The sequence below is a fragment of the Heteronotia binoei genome, chromosome 2 (assembly GCF_032191835.1).
Source record: "Heteronotia binoei isolate CCM8104 ecotype False Entrance Well chromosome 2, APGP_CSIRO_Hbin_v1, whole genome shotgun sequence".
Classification (NCBI taxonomy): Eukaryota; Metazoa; Chordata; class Lepidosauria; order Squamata; family Gekkonidae; genus Heteronotia; species Heteronotia binoei.
In genome coordinates this window covers 22,755,958-22,775,689 of record NC_083224.1, presented here as the reverse complement: position 1 = coordinate 22,775,689, position 19,732 = coordinate 22,755,958, and the positions used below count along the sequence as shown (strand labels likewise).

Genomic DNA, 19,732 nt, shown 5'->3' with positions numbered 1-19,732 from the left:
GCTTGAAAGGAAATGAATGGGGCATCGAAAAGGAATCTCAGTTAATTTCACCATAATTAGAAAAGGTTCTCTTACACACTTATCTGCTATTTTAACATATTTATTACTTCAGTCCTTGTTGCCCCTTAATTGAATTCATACAGTTGTTGACCCTGTAGACTTAGCTTGTTGCTCCTGTTTAAGACCAAAATGGTTTTATTCATGGTATAAGCTTTCATGTGCAAGCATGACTACCCACCTGAATCTATCATCACGGAAGGCATCACCTTAAGCCACATGTAATGAGACTCCATCAATCTTAGGAAGAAATTTGCACAGGTATAGACTGATATTTCCTTTCCTACATAATGCAAAAACCTGGACTATTCTGAAAAAAGTACTTGTATACATAAGCTTATACCTTGAATACGATTTTGTCTTAAAGATGTCACTGGACATAAACTCTGTTCTATAATTTAATGCAAATAAATAACCCCCCCCACACACACACACACACAAAGAAAACCCTGCAGATTGGGGGGGGGGGGGAGAGTGCAACCCAGATATGCAATATCTGGGGCAGCCAATCAGCATGAATGACTCTTCCCATATGATCGACATCTTATGGGGCCCCCCTCTGCCCTCCATGGCTCAGAATTAATTTTGGTTTACAAAGCTCAGATCCGGCCTTTCACCCCCTGCAACGGACACCGTGGAGGATATTTATTCAATCCCATTGATATCCTGCTCCCTCTCCCCGGAATGGGGCTCGAGAACCGAGAAAACGCACCAGATAACACAGTACAAAAAACACTTAAAAATATAAAAGTATTAGCAATCTATCTCGGATAAACTCCTTCCACCCTCCAGCAGCGTAGGATGCAGGGATGCTGCTGGCCTGGGGTGTTCCCCCATCCTCACCTCCGCGCTGCCTGGCGGGTCCCGATCCCCCAGAGGCCGCCCGGGAAAGAGCCGCCTTGCAAGCCCTGCAGACCCCCCCCCCTCCAAGACAGGCGCCTCCGGACTCCCCGGGGCAGACAAAGGGAAACCTCCACAGGGAAGAACTTCACCTTTGGAAAGGGTTTAAAAGGGCCCCTGCCCCGAACACGGCGAGAGCGGAATCCCTCTCCGGGGAGACTGACTGGGAGGGGACCTTCCCGCGCTCTTCTGTCTCTGGAGCCCCCCTCCTTCTCTCCGCTCTTTCCTTTGTCGGCCACTCTAGCATACTGCTCGGTTGTTTTAACCCTTTCAAGGTTGCAGAGAAAGGCCCTAAGAAAGCTCCTCCCCCCGTAAAGACCTCCCCCGCCCGCGGGACTGGGCTTCATTCATCCCGGCTGCGGTCAGCGACCCCCGGCAATGCCGCTGAGTGAGGCTGCTCGGGAGTCACCCCGCACGGGGCTGCACCCCCGGAAGAGGGAGGAGGGAACCCCAGGCTGGATCAGCCCCCAGCCTCAGGCAAAGGAGGCTGAGCAAGTGGCTCCCCCCAGTCCCTTCCTCGCCTGGCCTCCAGACTTCCTCCTCCACCGAGTAACGGCTGGGAAACTCCATGGGAGGAGGGGGCTAGTCCTGGGTTGGGGAATCCATGCAATCCATTGTTCCACCAGAGAATCGGCTCTCCTGGGTCAGGCCAAGGTGGGGTCATCTGGTCCAGCATCCTGGCCCTGGAAGGAGGTCCAGTTTAACTATTTGAAGTTGGATGCCCTTGAGTTCTAGTAATTTGGGAGAGAAAAAGATTTCTTTGCCCTCTCTCTTCACCTCATGCATAATTCGATAAACCTCCATCATATCCCCACTTAGAACAAAGTTGCATTCCGTTAGCACCTTTAAGACCAATAAAGTTTAAGTCAGAATGTAAGCTTTTGAGTGCATGCACACTTCATCAGATAACGAAATGCGGTACAGTGTGCAGTGCTACATACAGCTGGTGGGCAGTAGTCAAGCATGCAAAATAGTACAAAGTTAGAATTGCTTGGCAAGATAGTGAAATTAACAAATTTTTAAAAATCACAAGGTAGGTCTGGATAGCATCAGTTGTGTGGGAAAACAACAAAGGCAAAAACATGTCAGAGTTGGGGAATGAATGGCGACAGTCCATCATCACAAGGTAATAAATGCAGTCTGTTAACTGTGTTATTCCTCCTCAGGCATGGGTTAAACTAAGAACGTTGGGGTTTTTTGTTAGTGGAGTTTCTGTCCAGCTAATTTAACATGTAGCATAGTATTATAAACATCATTGCAATTTGCCAAAACAAAAAATAATATATTAGAATACAGTGGGAGATGGGTTTAGCATATGTCGTGAGATAACCAATATCCTTTATTCCAGCATGTCAGTCCAAAAAAGACATTATTCTGATACACTCTTCTAAAAAAAAAAAAATACGTTGCATCCTACAGTGGATGTATACTATAGCTCTACTTGGTGAGTATGGGTTTAGCATATGTTATGAGTTAAGAAAGCGATGTCCCTGGTCAGTCCCAGGGAAGTGTTTGTTCCATGCTTCATTATAACTTGTAATTCTGCAATTTCCCTTTCCATTCTGTTCTTGAAGTCCCTTTGCAGTAAAACAGCTACGTTGAGGTCACCCATTGAATGCCCTGGAAGGCTGAAGTGTTCTCCTACTGGTTTCTCAGGGTTTGTCCTGTTTGCCCTATGTAGAGAACTGAAGGGCATTGTTGGCATTTACTGGCATATAGAGCCCGGTGGCACAGAGTGTTAAAGCAACAGTACCGCAGTCTGAACTCTCTGCTCACGACCTGAGTTCGATCCCAGTGGAAGCTTGTTTCAGGTAGCCGGCTTAGGTTGACTCAGCCTTCCAAGGTCGGTAAAATGAGTACTTAGCTTGCTGGGGGGAAAGTGTAGATGACTGAGGAAGGCAATGGCAAACCACCCTGTAAAAAAAAGTCTGCCGTGAAAGCAACGTCACCCCAGAGTTGGAAACGACTGGTGCTTGCACAGGGGACTACCTTTACCTTTTGACTTTTTTAGAATGCTGGAAGCTGAGCAAGTGAATGAGCCTGAGATGGTGTAATTAATTAATGTTAGGTTCAGTGTTGTCTGGGTGTATGAGACCGGAAAAAGCAAGCAAGGGTCCCCCAGTGAATGAACTAAGCCGAACAACCACAAATACTAGGAACGTATAAATTCATGAGTTATTTATATATTAATGAATCATCAAACCATTCTGAATAAAACTTAGTTGCTCTTAAAGGTGCTCTTCTCTATTGCTTTCTTCTTAAAGCAAAGAAGAAAGAAGAAGAAGAAGAAGAAGAAGAAGAAGAAGAAGAAGAAGAAGAAGAAGAAGAAGAAGAAGAAGAAGAAGAAGAAGAAGAAGAAGATGATATTGGATTTATATCCCGCCCTCCACTCCGAAGAGTCTCAGAGCGGCTCACAATCTCCTTTACCTTCCTCCCCCACAACAGACACCCTGTAAGGTGGGTGGGGCTGGAGAGGGCTCTCACAGCAGCTGCCCTTTCAAGGACAACCTCTGCCAGAGCTATGGCTGACTCAAGGCCATGCTAGCAGGTGCAAGTGGAGGAGTGGGGAATCAAACCTGGTTCTCCCAGATAAGAGTCCGCACACTTAACCACTACACCAAACTGGCTCTCCAGTTATACATTACAAAGTCTAAACAACCATCACAAGTAAGTTATAACAAGGAATTCAGGTTCCAAAACATAGACAATTTATCCAGGAGTCCATAGGTGGCCAGAGGCAGTAGTCTGAAAGAAAAATTTTCCAAAAACACCAGGCCCAAGGAGACCAGGAGATGGATGCAGATAGCGCCGAGGTCCTTCTGCCCTATGATTGTTTCCAAGTTCAAAATAAAGATCTTTTTCAAGGGCTGGGAATATTCTCCTCTCAAGATTATTAGCCTGGAACAGGGAAGCTTCACAATTACAAACAGGTTGAAGTCTGCCCTTGTCTGGTCATTGTCCTCTCCTCCCCCTGCCACCTCCCTGATGCCCTTCTTCATAGGTATAGGTGAGCCCTCTGGTAGGGTTGGCATTGGCAGACTCAGGGGAGACCACAGGGATCAGTTCCCCTGGAGAAAATGGCTGCTTTGGAAGGTCCGCTCTCTGGCATGATGTATTGCTGAGTTCTCTCCCCTCACCAAACCCCATCCTGCCCAGGCTGTACCACCCGAAATCTCCAGGAATTTCCCAACCTGGAGCTTATACTCTGAAGAACCCAGGAAATCTTCTTGGCCTGGAGCAGGGCTGGCCAAACTGCAGTTTGGGAGCCACATGGGATTCATTCACACATATTGTGCGACTCTCCAAGCCCCACACCCCATCAGCTGGTTAAAGCATTAATCTCTTTAAATCACTTCTCCAAGCCCTCAGCTTGGAGAATGTATTTAAAGTTCCTTTCTTTCCACCTCTCCCTCCCTCCCATCTCTTCCTTCCTTCCTTCCTTCCGGGTCTCAAACATCTGATGTTTATTCTATGCAGCTCTTGTTAAGCAAGTTCAGCCACCCCTGCTCAATCCTGTCCTCCTTTAGTCATCCCCTTTCTAAACAGAAAAGTCCCAATCTTCAGCCTTTCCTTATGGGGAAGGGGCTCCAACCTCCTATCTGCCTTGAGTATTGAGTGATGAAGGCAGACTATAAATAAATGCATATGCGAGTCACCTTTTCTTCCCTTTTATTCTCACAACAGAATTGTGAGGTAGCTTAGGTTAAGATGATGTGTGCTGGTGGTGGCGGCAGGGGGGTCTTAGATTCACTTCTTCCAAGGTCTTCTTGAACATTTCAAAACCATACCCAGCCTCTTGTCAATGCATCCTGCCAGTTATAAATTGCTTTGGGATGGAATGTATGAGAGGGAAACCATGCTGGTCTGCAGAACAGTTTGATTCAAGTCCAGTTGCACCTCAGTGACCAACAGGGTTTTGAGAGTCAAATCCAATCTTACAGCACTGTTGATTATATATTTTATAGTGGTCCTACTGCATGGTCTGATTTCAGCAGGAATACCATGCTGGGGCAGGATGGATAACAGCGTGTATCCAGTTTTTAAAATATTTAAAAGGTTGCCAGAAGAAAGAGGAAGGACGGTTTATCTATTTCTTCACAACATGTACAGAAAACTTTCACATCCTTCTCACTGATGGTATAAACACTTGAAGCTGCTGGGAAAGTGGGCTTAGTGTCCTGACCTGGACAGCCCAGGGAAGCCCCACTTCATCAGACCTCAGAAAATCAGCAGGATCGACCCTGGCAAGTACTTGGATGGGAGACCTCCTTGGAATACCAGCAGCTGAGAGGTGAATACTAATCCAGTATTCCATATGATATGTTCTGCACCCAGACTGAAGAGATAGGGAGATAAAATGCAGTTTTTGATACCTTTGACAGTTGGAAACGAGTGTGCTGGAACGTCATGGGGGAAGAAGAGAAATAAAGCTGTAGGGGTGAGGGACGGTGTTTTGGGTGGGTGACATGCAAGAGCAGGGGTGTAGTTGGAGGCTGAAATAAAACAAGAGCCCTGAGCCACTTTTTTTAAAGCATTCTTTTATTTTCTAGGCACCTGTACCTCGCTTCTCTCCCCAAACAGGGAACCAAAGAAATTTACAAGTATCGTTTTCCTCATCGGTGGTTCTGCCCTCACAATCACATAGGAGTGATTTACCCCAAGTCTCGATTTACCCCATTGACTGAGGCTCCTCCCTTGGGAAGAAAGGGGGAGAGGAATAGTTTTGTTCAAAGGAAGCTTTCCCTCCTTCCTCAGGGACCAGAAGGGGGAGAAGCCTCAGCCAACAGAAGGAAGACAGGCTTGGCTCAGCAGCACTTCTGTGTAATAGAAGGAGCCCAGAATGCATGGAAACAAAGAAAGAACCTTAAAGACCAACAAGTGCTAATGGTTAAAGCATGTTTTAAGTTAAAAAAAAATCTTTTGTTTGTCTATGTCCTTTATAAAGTTTATATCTCTGCAACCTGGTATTACATTTTATGACACAAATGGCCTGGCAAGTTCTCATTTATGTCAGATCCGTCTCCAAGACAAATAAGTTCAACACTCCTGCTTTAAGCATTCAGAAGGCTTCTCCCCTCTGTGGGTTCTTTGATGCTGTTGAAGAGTGCTGCTGTGACTGAATCTCTTCCTACACTCTGAGCATTCAAAAGGCTTCTCCCCTGAATGAATTCTTAGATGTTTTTGAAGACTGCTACTGTTAGTGAATCTCTTCCTACACTCTGAGCATTCAAAAGGTTTCTCCCCTGTGTGGGTTCTGAGATGACTTTGAAGAGTCCCACTCCGACTGAATCTCTTCCCACACTCTGAGCATTCAAAAGGTTTCTCCCCTGAATGGATTCTTAGATGTTTTTGAAGACTGCCATTCCAACTGAATCTCTTCCCACACTCAGAGCATTCAAAAGGCTTCTCTCCGGTGTGGGTTCTTTGATGCTGTTGAAGAGCTATACTGTGACTGAACCTCTTCCCACACCCTGAGCATTCAAAAGGCTTCTCCCCCGTATGGGTTCTTTGATGCTGTTGAAGAGTTATACTGTGAATGAATCTCTTCCCTCACTCTGAGCACTCAAAAGGCTTCTCCCCTGTGTGCGTTCTTTGATGCTGTTGAAGACTGCCCCTCCGACTGAAACTCTTCCCACACTGAGCATTCAAAAGGCTTCTCCCCTGTGTGGGTTATTTGATGCTGTTGAAGATGGCCACTCCGACTGAATCTCTTTCCGCACTCTGAGCATTCAAAAGGCTTTTCCCCCATGTGGGTTCTTTGATGCTGTTGAAGAGCTCTATCGTGACTGAATCTCTTCCCATAATCTGAGCATTCAAAAGCCTTCTCCCCCGTGTGGGTTCTTTGATGCCTCTGCAGAGTTCTACTGTGATTGAATCTCTTCCCACACTGAGCATTCAAAAGGCATCTCCCCTGTATGGATTCGGAGATGACTTTGAAGATTGACATTTTGACTGAATCTCTTCCCACACTCTAAGCATTCAAAAGGCTTCACCCCTGTGTGGGTTATGATATGACGTTGAAGATGGCTACTGTGACTGAAACTCTTTCCACACTCTGAGCATTCAAAAGCCTTCTCCCCTATGTGTGTTCTTTGATGGTGTTGAAGTTCTCCACTCTGCCTGAATTTATTTCCACACTCTGTGCATTCAAAGGGCTTCTCTGTGTGGATTCTGAGATGACTTTGAAGAGTCCCACTCTGACTGAATCTCTTCCCACACTCTGAGCACTGAAAAGCCTTCTCCCCTGTGTGGGTTCTTTGATGCTGTTGAAGACTGCCACTGTATTTGAATCTCTTCCCACACTTTGAGCATTCAAAAGGCTTCTCCCCTGTGTGCGTTCTGAGATGACTTTGAAGATGGCCACTCTGACTGAATCTCTTCCCACACTCTGAGCATTCAAAAGGCTTCTCCCCTGTGTGCGTTCTGAGATGACTTTGAAGATGGCCACTCTGACTGAATCGCTTCCCACACCCTGAGCATTCAAAAGGCTTTTCCCCCATATGGGTTCTTTGATGCTGTTGAAGAGTTATACTGTGATTGAATCTCTTCCCACACTCTGAGCATTCAAAAGGCTTATCCCCTGTGTGGGTTCTGAGATGACTTTGAAGAGTCCCACTCCGACTGAAACTCTTCCCACACTCTAAGCATTCAAAAGGCTTCTCCCCTGTGTGCGTTATTTGATGCTGTTGAAGACTGCCACTCCGACTGAATCTCTTCCCACACCCTGAGCATTCAAAAGGCTTCTCCCCTGTGTGGGTTCTTTGATGCTGTTGAAGATGGCCACTCCGACTGAATCTCTTTCCGCACTCTGAGCATTCAAAAGGCTTCTCCCCTGTGTGCGTTCTTAGATGTAGCTGAAGATGGTCACTCCGACTGAAGCTCTTCCCACACTGTGAGCATTCAAAAGTCTTCTCCCCTTTATGGATTCTTTGATGTTGTTTAAAAGTGCCACACCTACTGAATCTCCTCCCAAACTCTGAGCACTCTAAAAACATTTCCCCTCTGTGGGCTTTTTGATGTTGTGTAAGAAGGAAATTCTCATTAAATGTCTTTCCACACTGTGAGCATTCAAAAGGTTTCCCAACTCTGTGGGTCCTTTGGTGTACAAGGAACTGTGATTTGTATCTGAAGTACTTTCCGCACTGAAAGCATTGGCGTGTGTTCATTATACTGTGCTTTGAAACATGCATATTACTCTCTTTTCCATTCAAGAACAGCACTCCACTCTTGGAATAGATTAAAGGCTTCTCTCTTGTAGGAATTCTTTGACGTTGAGCAAGGTCTGGTTTCTCTGAGAAGCTTTTAGAACAGTCTGAGCAGATAGAAGGTTCCTCTCCTGTATGTGTTCTTAGATGTCTAAGGAACTCTGCTCTGGTAATCATGGCCTTTCCACAGTCCAGACACTGATGGGTCTTCTTTCCACCGTGCATTCCCAAATGGACAATATATTGGGTTTGATCTGAGAAGTTCATTCCACACTCCAAGCACTTGTATGATTCCTCCAACAGGTGAATAACTTCTTGGAAATCCCCACTTTGGCAAGGAATGGATTTATCCCTCTTCTTCACCCTGTGACTGATTTTCTTCTTCCTCAGTCTGCCTTGAATCCTGACATTTCTTCTCACAACTTCCTTCTTGACTTCATCAGGCAATACCTGATGCGGTTCCTCATCCTCCTCATTACTCTGATTATCTCCTGCAGGAATAAAGAGAGAGAGAGAGATCTTGTTAAAATCCACACAAGGAGGTCTAGTCGGATCCTGAAGTTCCACCCATGCTCCAGATAGTTCAATGCCTTCTTCCTGGTGTACATTGAAATGTACAATTATCTACTCTTTGGAAGTACATTAACAGCACAATCCAGAGGGGGGTTACCAGAAAGTGATTTGGGAGCAGACGAGCCGCAGAACGGTTTGCGCCAACGTATGACCGACGCCGCCACAGTGGAGGTGAATTACGTGGGCGGGGGGCCGCCCGAGCGCTGCTCCGCCTGAGGGCAGCAGCGCCAAAGGGCTGCGCCTAAGCGTGGTCGGAAGTGAGGCGGAGCACGGCGTTCAGGCGGAGGAAGGGGTGGAATTGGGGGTGCGGCAAGGCTTAGGCAGTGTCCTGAGCAGTTTGGGCCATGACACGCAACCCTCGAGAGGCGCAACGTTGCAAAAACAGCGGCATGCCCCATAGGCCCTCGTTGAACCAAAAACAAAAGTTGCCTCCGCCGCTGCAGAAGCTCACAAACCCTTAGGGAGCTGCGTGATAGCCTCACCAATCCCCTCGCACCTCGGCCTGGCGAGCCCCCTTCCCGGCATCCTATTGCGGTAGCCTCCCTTCTAGAAATACTTCCACTCTGCCTCGCACAATTCAGTTGTTAGGGAGAGGAGCACGTGGCGGGAAATTCTGCCGGCGAGCTCCCAGCCATACGAACTTAGAGCGAGGAACAGGCAGGGGTGTTGGTGACGGGTTTTGCACTGCGCCATAGCTTTGACAGTATCTTTGACTTGCGCAGGGGACAGCGAGGTCTCTCCACTGGGGCTAATTGCTCTTGTTTCCAGGTCTCCACAGGTTCCGGGCTCGCGGAGGCTCTGAATGCGAGCGAGGACTTTAGCCCACGGCTGGGTAAGTTTCACTGTTCACCCCCACCATCCTCCCCCGCCCCTCGCTCATGGCTGCTTGGTGCGTGAGCATCCCTGGCAGATGAACCAGGCAGGTGGCTAAGGCAGAGGGCCTTTGCTGAGCCCACTCTCCTGTGCTGCTGCCTGCCCCCTTCCCTCGGTCTGCCCTCTGCCACATTCCCAACCCCTGGAATGGCATGCGGTGTGTGTGTGTGTGGTAGCAGACCCGATGCGGGGAGGTGGGTCAGAGACTGTCCCTTTAAGAGAGCACCCGGCTGAAACGCAGCCCGCTCTTCCAGCTGCCGCCCCTGCAGGTGCTCTTGATCTCTGTCTCTGTTTTGCAGGTGGGACTCCAACACAGAGGCTGCCACGTGTGTCGCTCCACCGCCCGCCCCCACTCCTCAGCTGCTTCTGCCTGTCGTTCGGAATGGAGCCCCACCCATGGCGAGACTGCCCAGCACGCACCAGGGAAACTGTTGCACTCTGTTGCGGAAAAATAAAGTCTGAGCTGTGCCCTCTGCTGTCTCTCCTGCTTGGCATCTGCTGCACGTTTTCGGGGCAAGCCCCCCCCCCGCCAACTTCGAGGAATGCCTGGGAGGGTGGGCAGACATAGTTGTAGAGGAGGGGAATGGGTTTTGAGCTGCCACGCTGCCTCCCACGTGACTGGACAGGGAACGGGAGGTGCTGCTCCTCAGCCTGCCCGGACTGATGGGCTACGAAACCGTACAGGGCTGTTGTGCACTGGGCACTTGGGGGGGGGGGGCTGCTGAAGTGGATCCATGCCCAGCGGCTCGCACTCTGAGTTCTGCAGCCCCCAGGGGAGGCATTCCTTTCACATAGCAGGGGGCGGCAGCAGGTCAACATTGGGGGGGGGGGGCTCCGGGTTGTGGTCTTTTGGACGTGGTCTGGCCGCTCCCAGACACATTCCAGCTGCTGTCTAGGACAGCGAATTCCTGCACTTGGGATTTCCTGCTTTGTCTGCGCATACCTCTGCCCGCCTGCCTGCCATTGGCAGAGTCTCTGACATTGGGAGGGAGTGGAAGCATTGACGGCCTCACAGGCGTGGGCGTTCCACCCCCTCGCCCAGACACATGCAATTGGCTGGCCAATCTCGTGCTCCCATGCGAGCCTCTGCCTCCCGCACCCCCACCTTGACAGTGGGCCAATAGCTTGTGCCTGGGCAGAATCACCATGGCAACAGGTTCTCTCTCGCTCATCGGGCCACTCTTCCCCCTCCATGTGTGGCGTAACGTCTCCCCTTTGGAAGCCGACTGCGGCCGCCTATGCTAGCTCTGCAATCGAACACAGCTACACGCCGGTTCTCTGGATTGAGCTGCCCGCCTCCTGCATCAGAGAGTCCTGGGTGGCACTCTTGTTATTAATATTGACTCCCCAATCTGTGACCTATTTGAGGGCTCTTTTAGGATTGAAGATCTTTTTGTATGCCAAGCAACTGTACAATTTCTCTCCTGAGCAAATTAGCATTGCTGTTCATTCTCTGACTGAAGGTTTTTACAAATGCCACACTTTAATTTCCCTTTTCCCTGCAGTGGATTCTCTGGTTCACATGGAGGCCTTTGTTCCTTCTTTTGTAGACTGACCTTTCTTCATGGACTGAGGTTTCAGGGAGGACCCCTCTTTGGCAAGGAATGTGCTTATCTCTCCTCTTACCTGTGGGGTTTTCCTCTTGCCTCTGTGGTCCATCTCCATAGTTTTCTTCAGCATTTTGAGTCTTGACTTTTTCCAAAGAGAACCCCTGGAATTCCACAGTTGTCTCTTCTATATCTGCTGCTGGAATGAGGAAAGAGTTTCAATCAGCACCAATGCAATAAGCCAGGCCACCAGTCAGGGACTCCTCTCTCTTCGGTCTGCATTTCTTTTATAAGAGTTTCTTTCCTACCAAACTGAGCTGCTGGTCACACCTTATCCCTGCCAGGCCATCCCACAGAGCTTTTTTATATTGTGTCCCATCCCTCCTCTCCCCAAACTTCCTGTAGTGTCTTAAGGAGGAAGTTGCAAAGAAAGACTTCCCGTGCAGCTTTTTTGATTTTCAGCTAATTAAATAGAAAAAGTTATCACAATATGCAGTCATCAAACATCAAGCGTTTCCTTGCCATTGTGAAGAGCAAGGAGAAACTCGTTTTCAGCCTTCCCAAAATAGATGTTTTCTGGGGATCGAACCAGGATCTAACCAAGGGAATCGCACAGTTCAGAGGGGGCCACCGTGGTTTTTGGAAGAGGCGCCATTTGTTAGGGAGGCAGGTAATGACCAATGAGAAAACCAACCCTGTATTGTTGGGCCACCTTTCTCTAAGGTCAGCTGCATTTTCTTGCTATATCTGAGCCATTCTCTACACCTTACCTGGGCTGTCTATTGTCTATCGCTCAGCAGTTCCTGAATCATCCAGGCATTTGCGCCTTTCCTAGAAGCACCAAGGAAGCCTGGCTGTCCGGAAAGGAGTGTATCGTTTAGCCCCCCAGGTGGACCTCTTGATAGCACTTTTTATTTTTACCGCTGTGTGAGATAGAATGTTGGACTGGGTGGGCCTTTGGCCTGGTCCAACATGGCTTCTCATGTTCTTAATGCCAGAAGACTGGCTTATGGGGCATCAAAGCCATTCACGTGTTACAGAATAGCAATAGCCTCTCAAAGCCCATCCCAGGGTAACACTCAGTGAAGGAAAGACCAGATAAGGCCTCAGAAGAGTCTGTCCTGTTCCATCTTCCCCAAACACTTATAGTGTGCAGAGAACACACACAAAACGTTCAGATATGCCACAGTTGTTCAGCATGACAAGGGGAATGTAATGTAAACATGGAGAAGCTAGTGTGGCAGACCCTGAGAGCAGCACAGGGGTGTCATTGTTTTCAACCCTCTTCCTTGGGGATGAGGGAGATGGTGCTGGTCAGATTTAGAAAAACGCGGGCATCAGGGAGCACTGAATGGACATGTATACCCGACCCCACAGGGCTGTTGCATGCAGGGCATTAAGGAAGGGCTGATGATGTGGACTCAGAGTTCTGCGGCTGATGTACTCACACTCTGAGTTCTGTGCCCCCGGGGGAGGTATTCCATGCACATGGCAGGGGGCGTCAGGGCAACACAGGGAGTCTCTGAGTGGGGGGGGTGTCTGCTGCTAGGCTTCTCACTGCAAGACACATTCCAGCCGCTGTCTATGACAGCGAATTCCTGCATTTGGTACTTCCTGCTTGTCTGCCTGCCATTGGCAGAGTCTCTGACACCGGGAGGGCGTGAGGGGATTGACGGCTTCTCCGTAGTCCCGTATGGGCCTGTCTCCCTCCCACTGCTGTTCCCTGCCCGTGTTGGTGGGCCATCTCTCCTTTGCCTTTGATGGTCAGCCCATCACTGACTCCGTTCTCTGTTTGGAGATGGCTATCAGCCGCTCTGGGGCTGCCTCTCCCCATCCCTGACTGTCATCATCTGCGGCGCATGTGCCAGGACTGGCCAATGGGGGGGAGGTGGGCTGGCCCTCCCCTCTGCCTGCCTTGCATACCTACACCAGTGTTGCCATGGCGACCATATCCCTCACGGCAAGCTACTCTTCCCTCCCCATGCTCCACCGTGCCAAAGTCCTCACGAAGTCTACTAGCGACGCGGCACGTACGCCACGACTGGCCACCGCTTATGTTTGGATTGGGCTGCCCATGCCTAATAATAATGACGTGATAGAATTTTTTTGTATTTCAGGATATAACGATATGCAGAATGTATTCTATTTTTCTGAACAAATGTTTTCTTTTTTAAGTTACTATATCCACTTTTCCTTTCTCATTTGGAAATAAAAATCTTTAAACCTGGATGTATTTGGTTTTGAACTGAATTATTATTATTTGTAAACCTCCAAAGGCACTCCATTAGAGCTGTTCTTGCCTTCTCAGTATTAACAAAGAACCTTTCACCTGATTTGTGAGAGGGAAGCGTGCATCCTTGAACTGAGCCTACACGCGAGTGACCCACAGCCAGGAATCATCCATTTCGGAAACTTGCACCTTCCCTGGAATGTCCAGTCTTTAAGGGCACGTCAGCAAAGCCCCAGGAGGAGCTTCTGAGCCCCCAGATTCCAGGCCCCAGAGGCTCTCTCTCTCTCTTTCCCCACTCTGCATACTTGGGGATTTGACCAAACAAGGAGTTGTTTAGAAGTGAAGAGATCCCATGGGGATTCCTTGCCCATTCCCTTGATATCAATGTAAAGGATACCCACTTGCAGCCAGTTCATTTGAAAAGGAAACAGCCTCTTGAGATCTTCTGGAAAAACTCTGCAGCCACTCCTCAGATGCAAGACCTTTGTGGAAGACAATTTATCCAGGCACAGGGGGCTGGGGGGGTTTCAGGATGATACAATTGTGCTCTTTATTTCTATTATTTTGGTGTGGTAGTTAAGTGTGCGAACTCTTATCTGGGAGAACCAGGTTTGATTTCTCACTCCTCCACTTACAGTTGCTGGAATAGCCTTGGGACAGCCATAGCTCTCATGGAGGTTGTCCTTGAAAGGACAGCTTCTGGGGAGAGCTCTCTCAGCCCCACCCACCTCATAGGTTGTCTGTTGTGGGGGAGGAAGGTAAAGGAGATTGTGAGCCGCTCTGAAACTTTGAAATTCAGAGTGGAGGGCAGGATTATTATTATTATTTCTACTACTACTTCATTGTAAAATATAATGAAGTAATTATGCAACTCACAGCCTGATTGCTAACAGGACACAGTCTCGGAGTTGGTGACTCCTGCATTATAGGGTCTCTTTCATTCCTGGTTTTGGCAGAGAAAGAGAGACACAGAGAGAAAGTGACCATTCTTATATGAGGAAGGAAAGAAATCCAAGAAAGAGGAAATTTTCTTCCAGAAGGACGGAGCCATGGTCACGATCCAAGCCCACAATCCGAACCACTCCACAGGGGATGGATCTTTCCAGATTACGATCAGAGTGGACGGCCATAATCCCATGCAGGGAAGGGGATGTTGTAATGGCTGGCAACTGAGAAATTAGGATCTGGCTTTTCCCTGAGTCTTTCGGAGGGCCTCTCAGCTCTGCCTTGGCCTCAGGACAAGACAACTTCTCTGGCTTGGGTGATGGCCACAACACTGGCCTCAGCTGCCCTGGATCAGTGGTGGTGGTGGTGGGGGGCTTGTATTGCTCTACCTGGCCATGCTGAACAACACTTTCACGCCCACCCCAACTGCTCGATGCACCGAGTGGCGGCGAGTTAGCTGCACTAGCTTCACAAAGAGATTGTATAATCCCAATGGCAGCAGTTTGCATGTGAAAGATCCTTACCCAGAAAAGCCACGCTGTCATAGTTCTCCAGCATGACTTCTTTGTAGAGAGCTTTCTGGCCTGGATCCAGCAGAGCCCACTCCGCCATGGTGAAATACACGGCCACCTCCTCAAAGGAAAATGGAGACTGAAAGAAAAAGCAGATTCCCTCATCAGAGATCCTGCCGGGCACAGACCTCGACAGGGGTACTTTCTGAGGGTGTAGGAGGTAGAGTATGGGATGTGTAAGGCCAGTGCCATTCAGAGTCTCTCTTCTGAAGACAGCAGGAGCAAAAGCTTCCTCGAGAAATGAGGGAGGGCCCTGACTATCCCCTGTTCATCCTCCCTTACCTGGACCAGAGGCTGAGCAGCGATTCCCACTTCTCTGCAAAGAAAATAGCTCGACAACATCTCTTCACTGCCTGCAAGGGAGACAAAATTGGAAGGAAGGATTTAAAATCCAAATTCCTATTTGCTTTGCTTCTCTGAATCCTGCTTTTATGCATCCCCATTCCCAGGGTCTGAAACCTTGTCTTCTTCACACTCAATAAAATTTGTAATAATTTTAATAAACTGTGGCGGAAGCAAAATAGAAGCACCAGGTGCCCATGAGCCTCAGGGGTTATAAATTTTGTCAAAATATTTCACACTTCTGTGAGACTTGCTATGTGCCCTGTGAACCTTGGGGCTCAAATGGTTGCAGGATCAGACCAAATGCTTGGGCATGACATTCTCCTGGAGAACGGGACAGTAAGGAAGGGATCCCCTTAACGCCAGCCTATAAGTTAAAGCAAGTTTTGCCAGGACCTGTCTGATTTTTAATTTGCTAGAGCTGCTGAGTCATCCTAATTAACAGCTGGGCTGGAGGAGGCAGAGGCAGCCAATCGGTCAACTTTGCTTTCAAGATAAAGACAAGCAGGAGGAAAAAACCTTTCTTATTGCATGTGACTTGTGGGGGCAGGAAATACTCCTACCCTTGGGGTATGGATTTATTTGTTTTTGAATTGAATTGTTATTATCCGTAAACCTCCAAAGGCACTCCATTAGAGCTGTTCTTGCCTTCTCAGTATTAACAAAGAGCTTTTCACCTGATCTGTGAGAGGGAAGCGTGCATCTTTGAACTGAGGCTACACGCAAGTGACCCACAGCAGGGAATCATCCATTATGGAAACCTCCCACTTCCCTGGAATGTCCAGTCTTTAAGGCTAGTGGCCACAAGTATGCTCAGCCCCAGGAGGAGCTTTTGAGCCCCCAGATTCCACGCCCCAAAGGCCTTCTCTCTCTCCTCACTCTGCATACTTGGGGATTCTACCAAACAAGGAGTTGTTTAGAAGTGAAGATATCCCATGGGGATTCCTTGCCCATTCCCTTGATATCAATGTAAAGGATACCCACTTGCAGCCAGTTCATTTGAAAAGGAGACAGCCTCTTGAGATCTTCTGGAAAAACTCTGCAGCCACTCCTCAAGTGCAAGACCTTTGTCTATATCCTCAACCTTTTTGGCACCAGGGACCGGTTTTGTGGAAGACAATTTATCCAGGCACTGGGGGGTGGGGGTGGTTTCAGGATGTGCGCTTTATTTCTATGATTTTGATGTGGTAGTTAAGTGTGCAGACTCTTATCTGGGAGAACCAGGTTTGATTTCTCATTCTTCCACTTACAGGTGCTGGAATGGCCTTGGGACAGCCATAGCTCTCATAGAGGTTGTCCTTGAAAGGACAGCTTCTGGGGAGAGCTCTCTCAGCCCCACCCACCTCACAGGGTGTCTGTTGTGGGGGAGGAAGGTAAAGGAGATTGTGAGCTGCTCTGAGACTTTGAAATTCAGAGTGGAGGGCAGGATTATTATTACTACTACTACTACTACTACTACTACATTGTAATATATAATGAAGTAATTATACAACTCAAAGCCTGATTGCTAACAGGCCATGTTCTGGTCCTGGTCCACAGACTGGAGGTTGTGATCCCTGCATTATAGGGTCTCTTTCATTCCCGGCTTTGGCAGATATAGAGAGACAGAGACAGAAAGTGACCGTTCTTATATGGGGAAGGAGAGAAATCCAAGAAAGAAGAAATTTTCTTCCAGAAGGACAGAACCATGGTCACGATCCAAGCCCACTATCCGAACAACTCTACAGGGGATGGATCTTTCCAGATTACAGTCAGAGTGGACGGAGATAATCCCATGTAGGGAAGGGGATGTTGTAATGCCTGACAACTGATAATTAGGATCTGGATTCTTCCAGAGTCTTTCGGAGGGCCTCTCAGCCCTTCCTTGGCCTCAGGGCAAGACAACTTCTCTGGCTTGGGTGACGGCCACAAAACTGGTCTCTGCTGTCCTGGATCAGTGGGGGGGGGGGGGGGGGGCAGGCTCGTATTTCTCTGCCTGGCCATGCTGAACAACAATTCCATGGCCACCCCAACTGCACGATGCACCGAGTAGCGGCGAGTTAGCTGCACTGGCCTCACAAAGATAGATTGTATAATCCAGATGGGAGCAGTTTGCCTGTGGAAGCTCCTTACCCAGAAAAGCCAAGCTCTCATAGCTCTCCAGCATGACTTCTTTGTAAAGAGCTTTTTGGCCTGGATCCAGCAGAGCCCACTCCGCCATGGTGAAATATACGGCCACCTCCTCAAAGGAAAATGGAGACTGAAAGAAAAAGCAGATTCCCTCATCAGAGATCCTGCCGGGCAGAGACCTCGAAAGGGGTACTTTCTGAGGGTGTAGGAGGTAGAGAATGGGATGTGTAAGGCCAGTGCCATTCAGAGTCTCTCTTCTGAAGACAGCAGGAGCAAAAGCTTCTCCAAGAAAGGAGGGAGGGCCCTGACTGTCTACTGTTCATCCTCCCCTACCTGGACCAGAGGTTGAGCAGCCATTCCCACTTCTCTGCAAAGAAAATAGTTCGACAACATCTCTTCACTGCCTGCAAGGGAGACAAAATTGGAAGGAAGGATTCCTATTTGCTTTGCTTCTCTGAATCCTGCTTTTATGCATCCCCATTCCCAGGGTCTGAAACCTTTTCTTCTTCACACTCAATAAAATATGTAATAATTTTAATAAACTGTGGCGGAAGCAAAATAGAAGCACCAGGTGCCCATGAGCCTCAGGGGTTATAAATGCTGTCAACACATTTCACACTTCTGTGAGACTTGATATGTGCCCTGTGAACCTTGGGACTCAAATGGTTGCAGGATCAAACCAAAAGCTTGGGCATGACATTCTCCCAGAGAACGGGACACAGAGCCCAAATTACTGGGGTCTGGCAATGTGGTTTTTTTTTTTCAGATTTGCTGCCCCAGAACAGGGTGTGTGTGTGTCTAAAATGCTGTCAACTCATAGCTGACTCATGGTGACTCCAGTTCTACAAGGCAAGAGACAGTTAGAGGCAGAATGCCTCTGCATAGGAACCCTGAATTTCTTTGTTGGTTTCCGAAGCCACAAATTAAGCAGGGCTGACCATTCTTGGCTTCTAAGGTTGGATGTACTATGCTGATACTAGTAAAATTCTGTATATTTTTTAGCACATAGGCGAATATTATTCTCTGCGAAAAAAACAAAATTAATAACTCAATGTAAGAAATATATTAATAACGGTGAATCACTTCCAATTGTAACCATTAAATATGCACTTTACAAAATACAAAAAAGGGGGGGTAGCAAATACTAGGAACGTATAAATTCATGAGTTACTTATATATTAATGAATCATCAAACCATTCTGAATAAAACTTAGTTGGTCTTAAAGGTGCTCTTATCTACTGCTTTGTTCTTAAACCACTGTATAAGTTAGACATTACAAAGTCTAAACAACAATCACAAGTAAGTTATAACAACAAGGAATTCAGGCTCCAAAACATAAACAATTTATCTAGGAGTCCATACGTGGCCAGAGGCAGTAGTCTGAAAGAAAAATTTTCCAAAAACACCAGTCCCAAGGAGACCAGGAGATGGATGCAGATAGCGCCGAAGTCCTTTTACCCTACGATTGTTTCCAAGTTCAAAATAAAGATCTTTTTCAAGGGCTGGGAATATTCTCCTCTCAAGATTATTAGCCTGGAACAGGGAAGCTTCACAATTACAAACAGGTTGAAGTCTGCCCTTGTCTGGTCATGGCCCTCGCCTCCCCCTGCCACCTTCCTGATGCCCTCTGTGAGGGTTGGCATTGGCAGACCCAGGTGAGCCCTCTGGTAGGGTTGGCATTGGCAGACCACGGGGATCAGTTCCCAAGCCACTTCTCCAAGCCAAGCCAGCCCTCAGCTTGGAGAATGCATTTGAAGTTCCTTTCTTTCCACCTCTCCCTCCCTCCAATCTGTCTTCCTTCCTTCCGGGTCTCAAACATCTGATGTTTATTCTATGCAGCTCTTGTTAGCAAGTTCAGCCACCCCTGTTCAATCCTGTCCCCTTTTAGTCATCCCGTTTCTAAATTACTGGTGTCTGGCAATGTGTTTTTTTTTTAAATTTGCTTCCCCAGAACAGGGTGTGTGTGTGTCTAAAATGCTGTCAAGTCATAGCTGACTCATGGTGACCCCAGTTCTACAAGGCAAGAGACAGTTAGAGGCAGTATGCCTCTGCATAGGAACCCTGAATTTCTTTGCTGGTTTCTGAAGCCACAAATTAAGCAGGGCTGACCATTCTTGGTTTCTAAGATTGGATGACCTTAGTTAGTCCAGGTCATGCTGGTCAAGAAAACATAGAGGTTCCACTGATTCACCTTGGCTAAGGCTGCACCCAGATTTGTTCTCCGTTTCCTTTTTTGAGAGACCTTGTGTCTTTCTAATGGAAGGAAGCTGTGATATAAATATTTTCATTAATGTAAATAAGAATGGAATTGCTCTCCATGAATCTACATACTTCCCCTTAAACTGAAGTGGCCATCGCAACATCCTAGGGCACTTTCC

General features: G+C 48.0%; 1 protein-coding gene across 1 annotated transcript; it reads right to left on the bottom strand.

Moving 5' to 3' along the window:
• Window positions 1-6,911: 6,911 nt before the first annotated feature.
• On the bottom strand, window positions 6,912-17,444 carry LOC132567269 (gastrula zinc finger protein XlCGF57.1-like; the record flags this gene model as incomplete). Its single annotated transcript, XM_060232958.1, has 3 exons — window positions 17,357-17,444; window positions 11,235-11,354; window positions 6,912-8,653 (listed from the first exon to the last, which is right to left on the bottom strand). Coding segments are annotated over exons 1-3 (1,950 nt in total), but the record flags the coding sequence as incomplete, so codon positions are not given.
• Window positions 17,445-19,732: the final 2,288 nt, after the last annotated feature.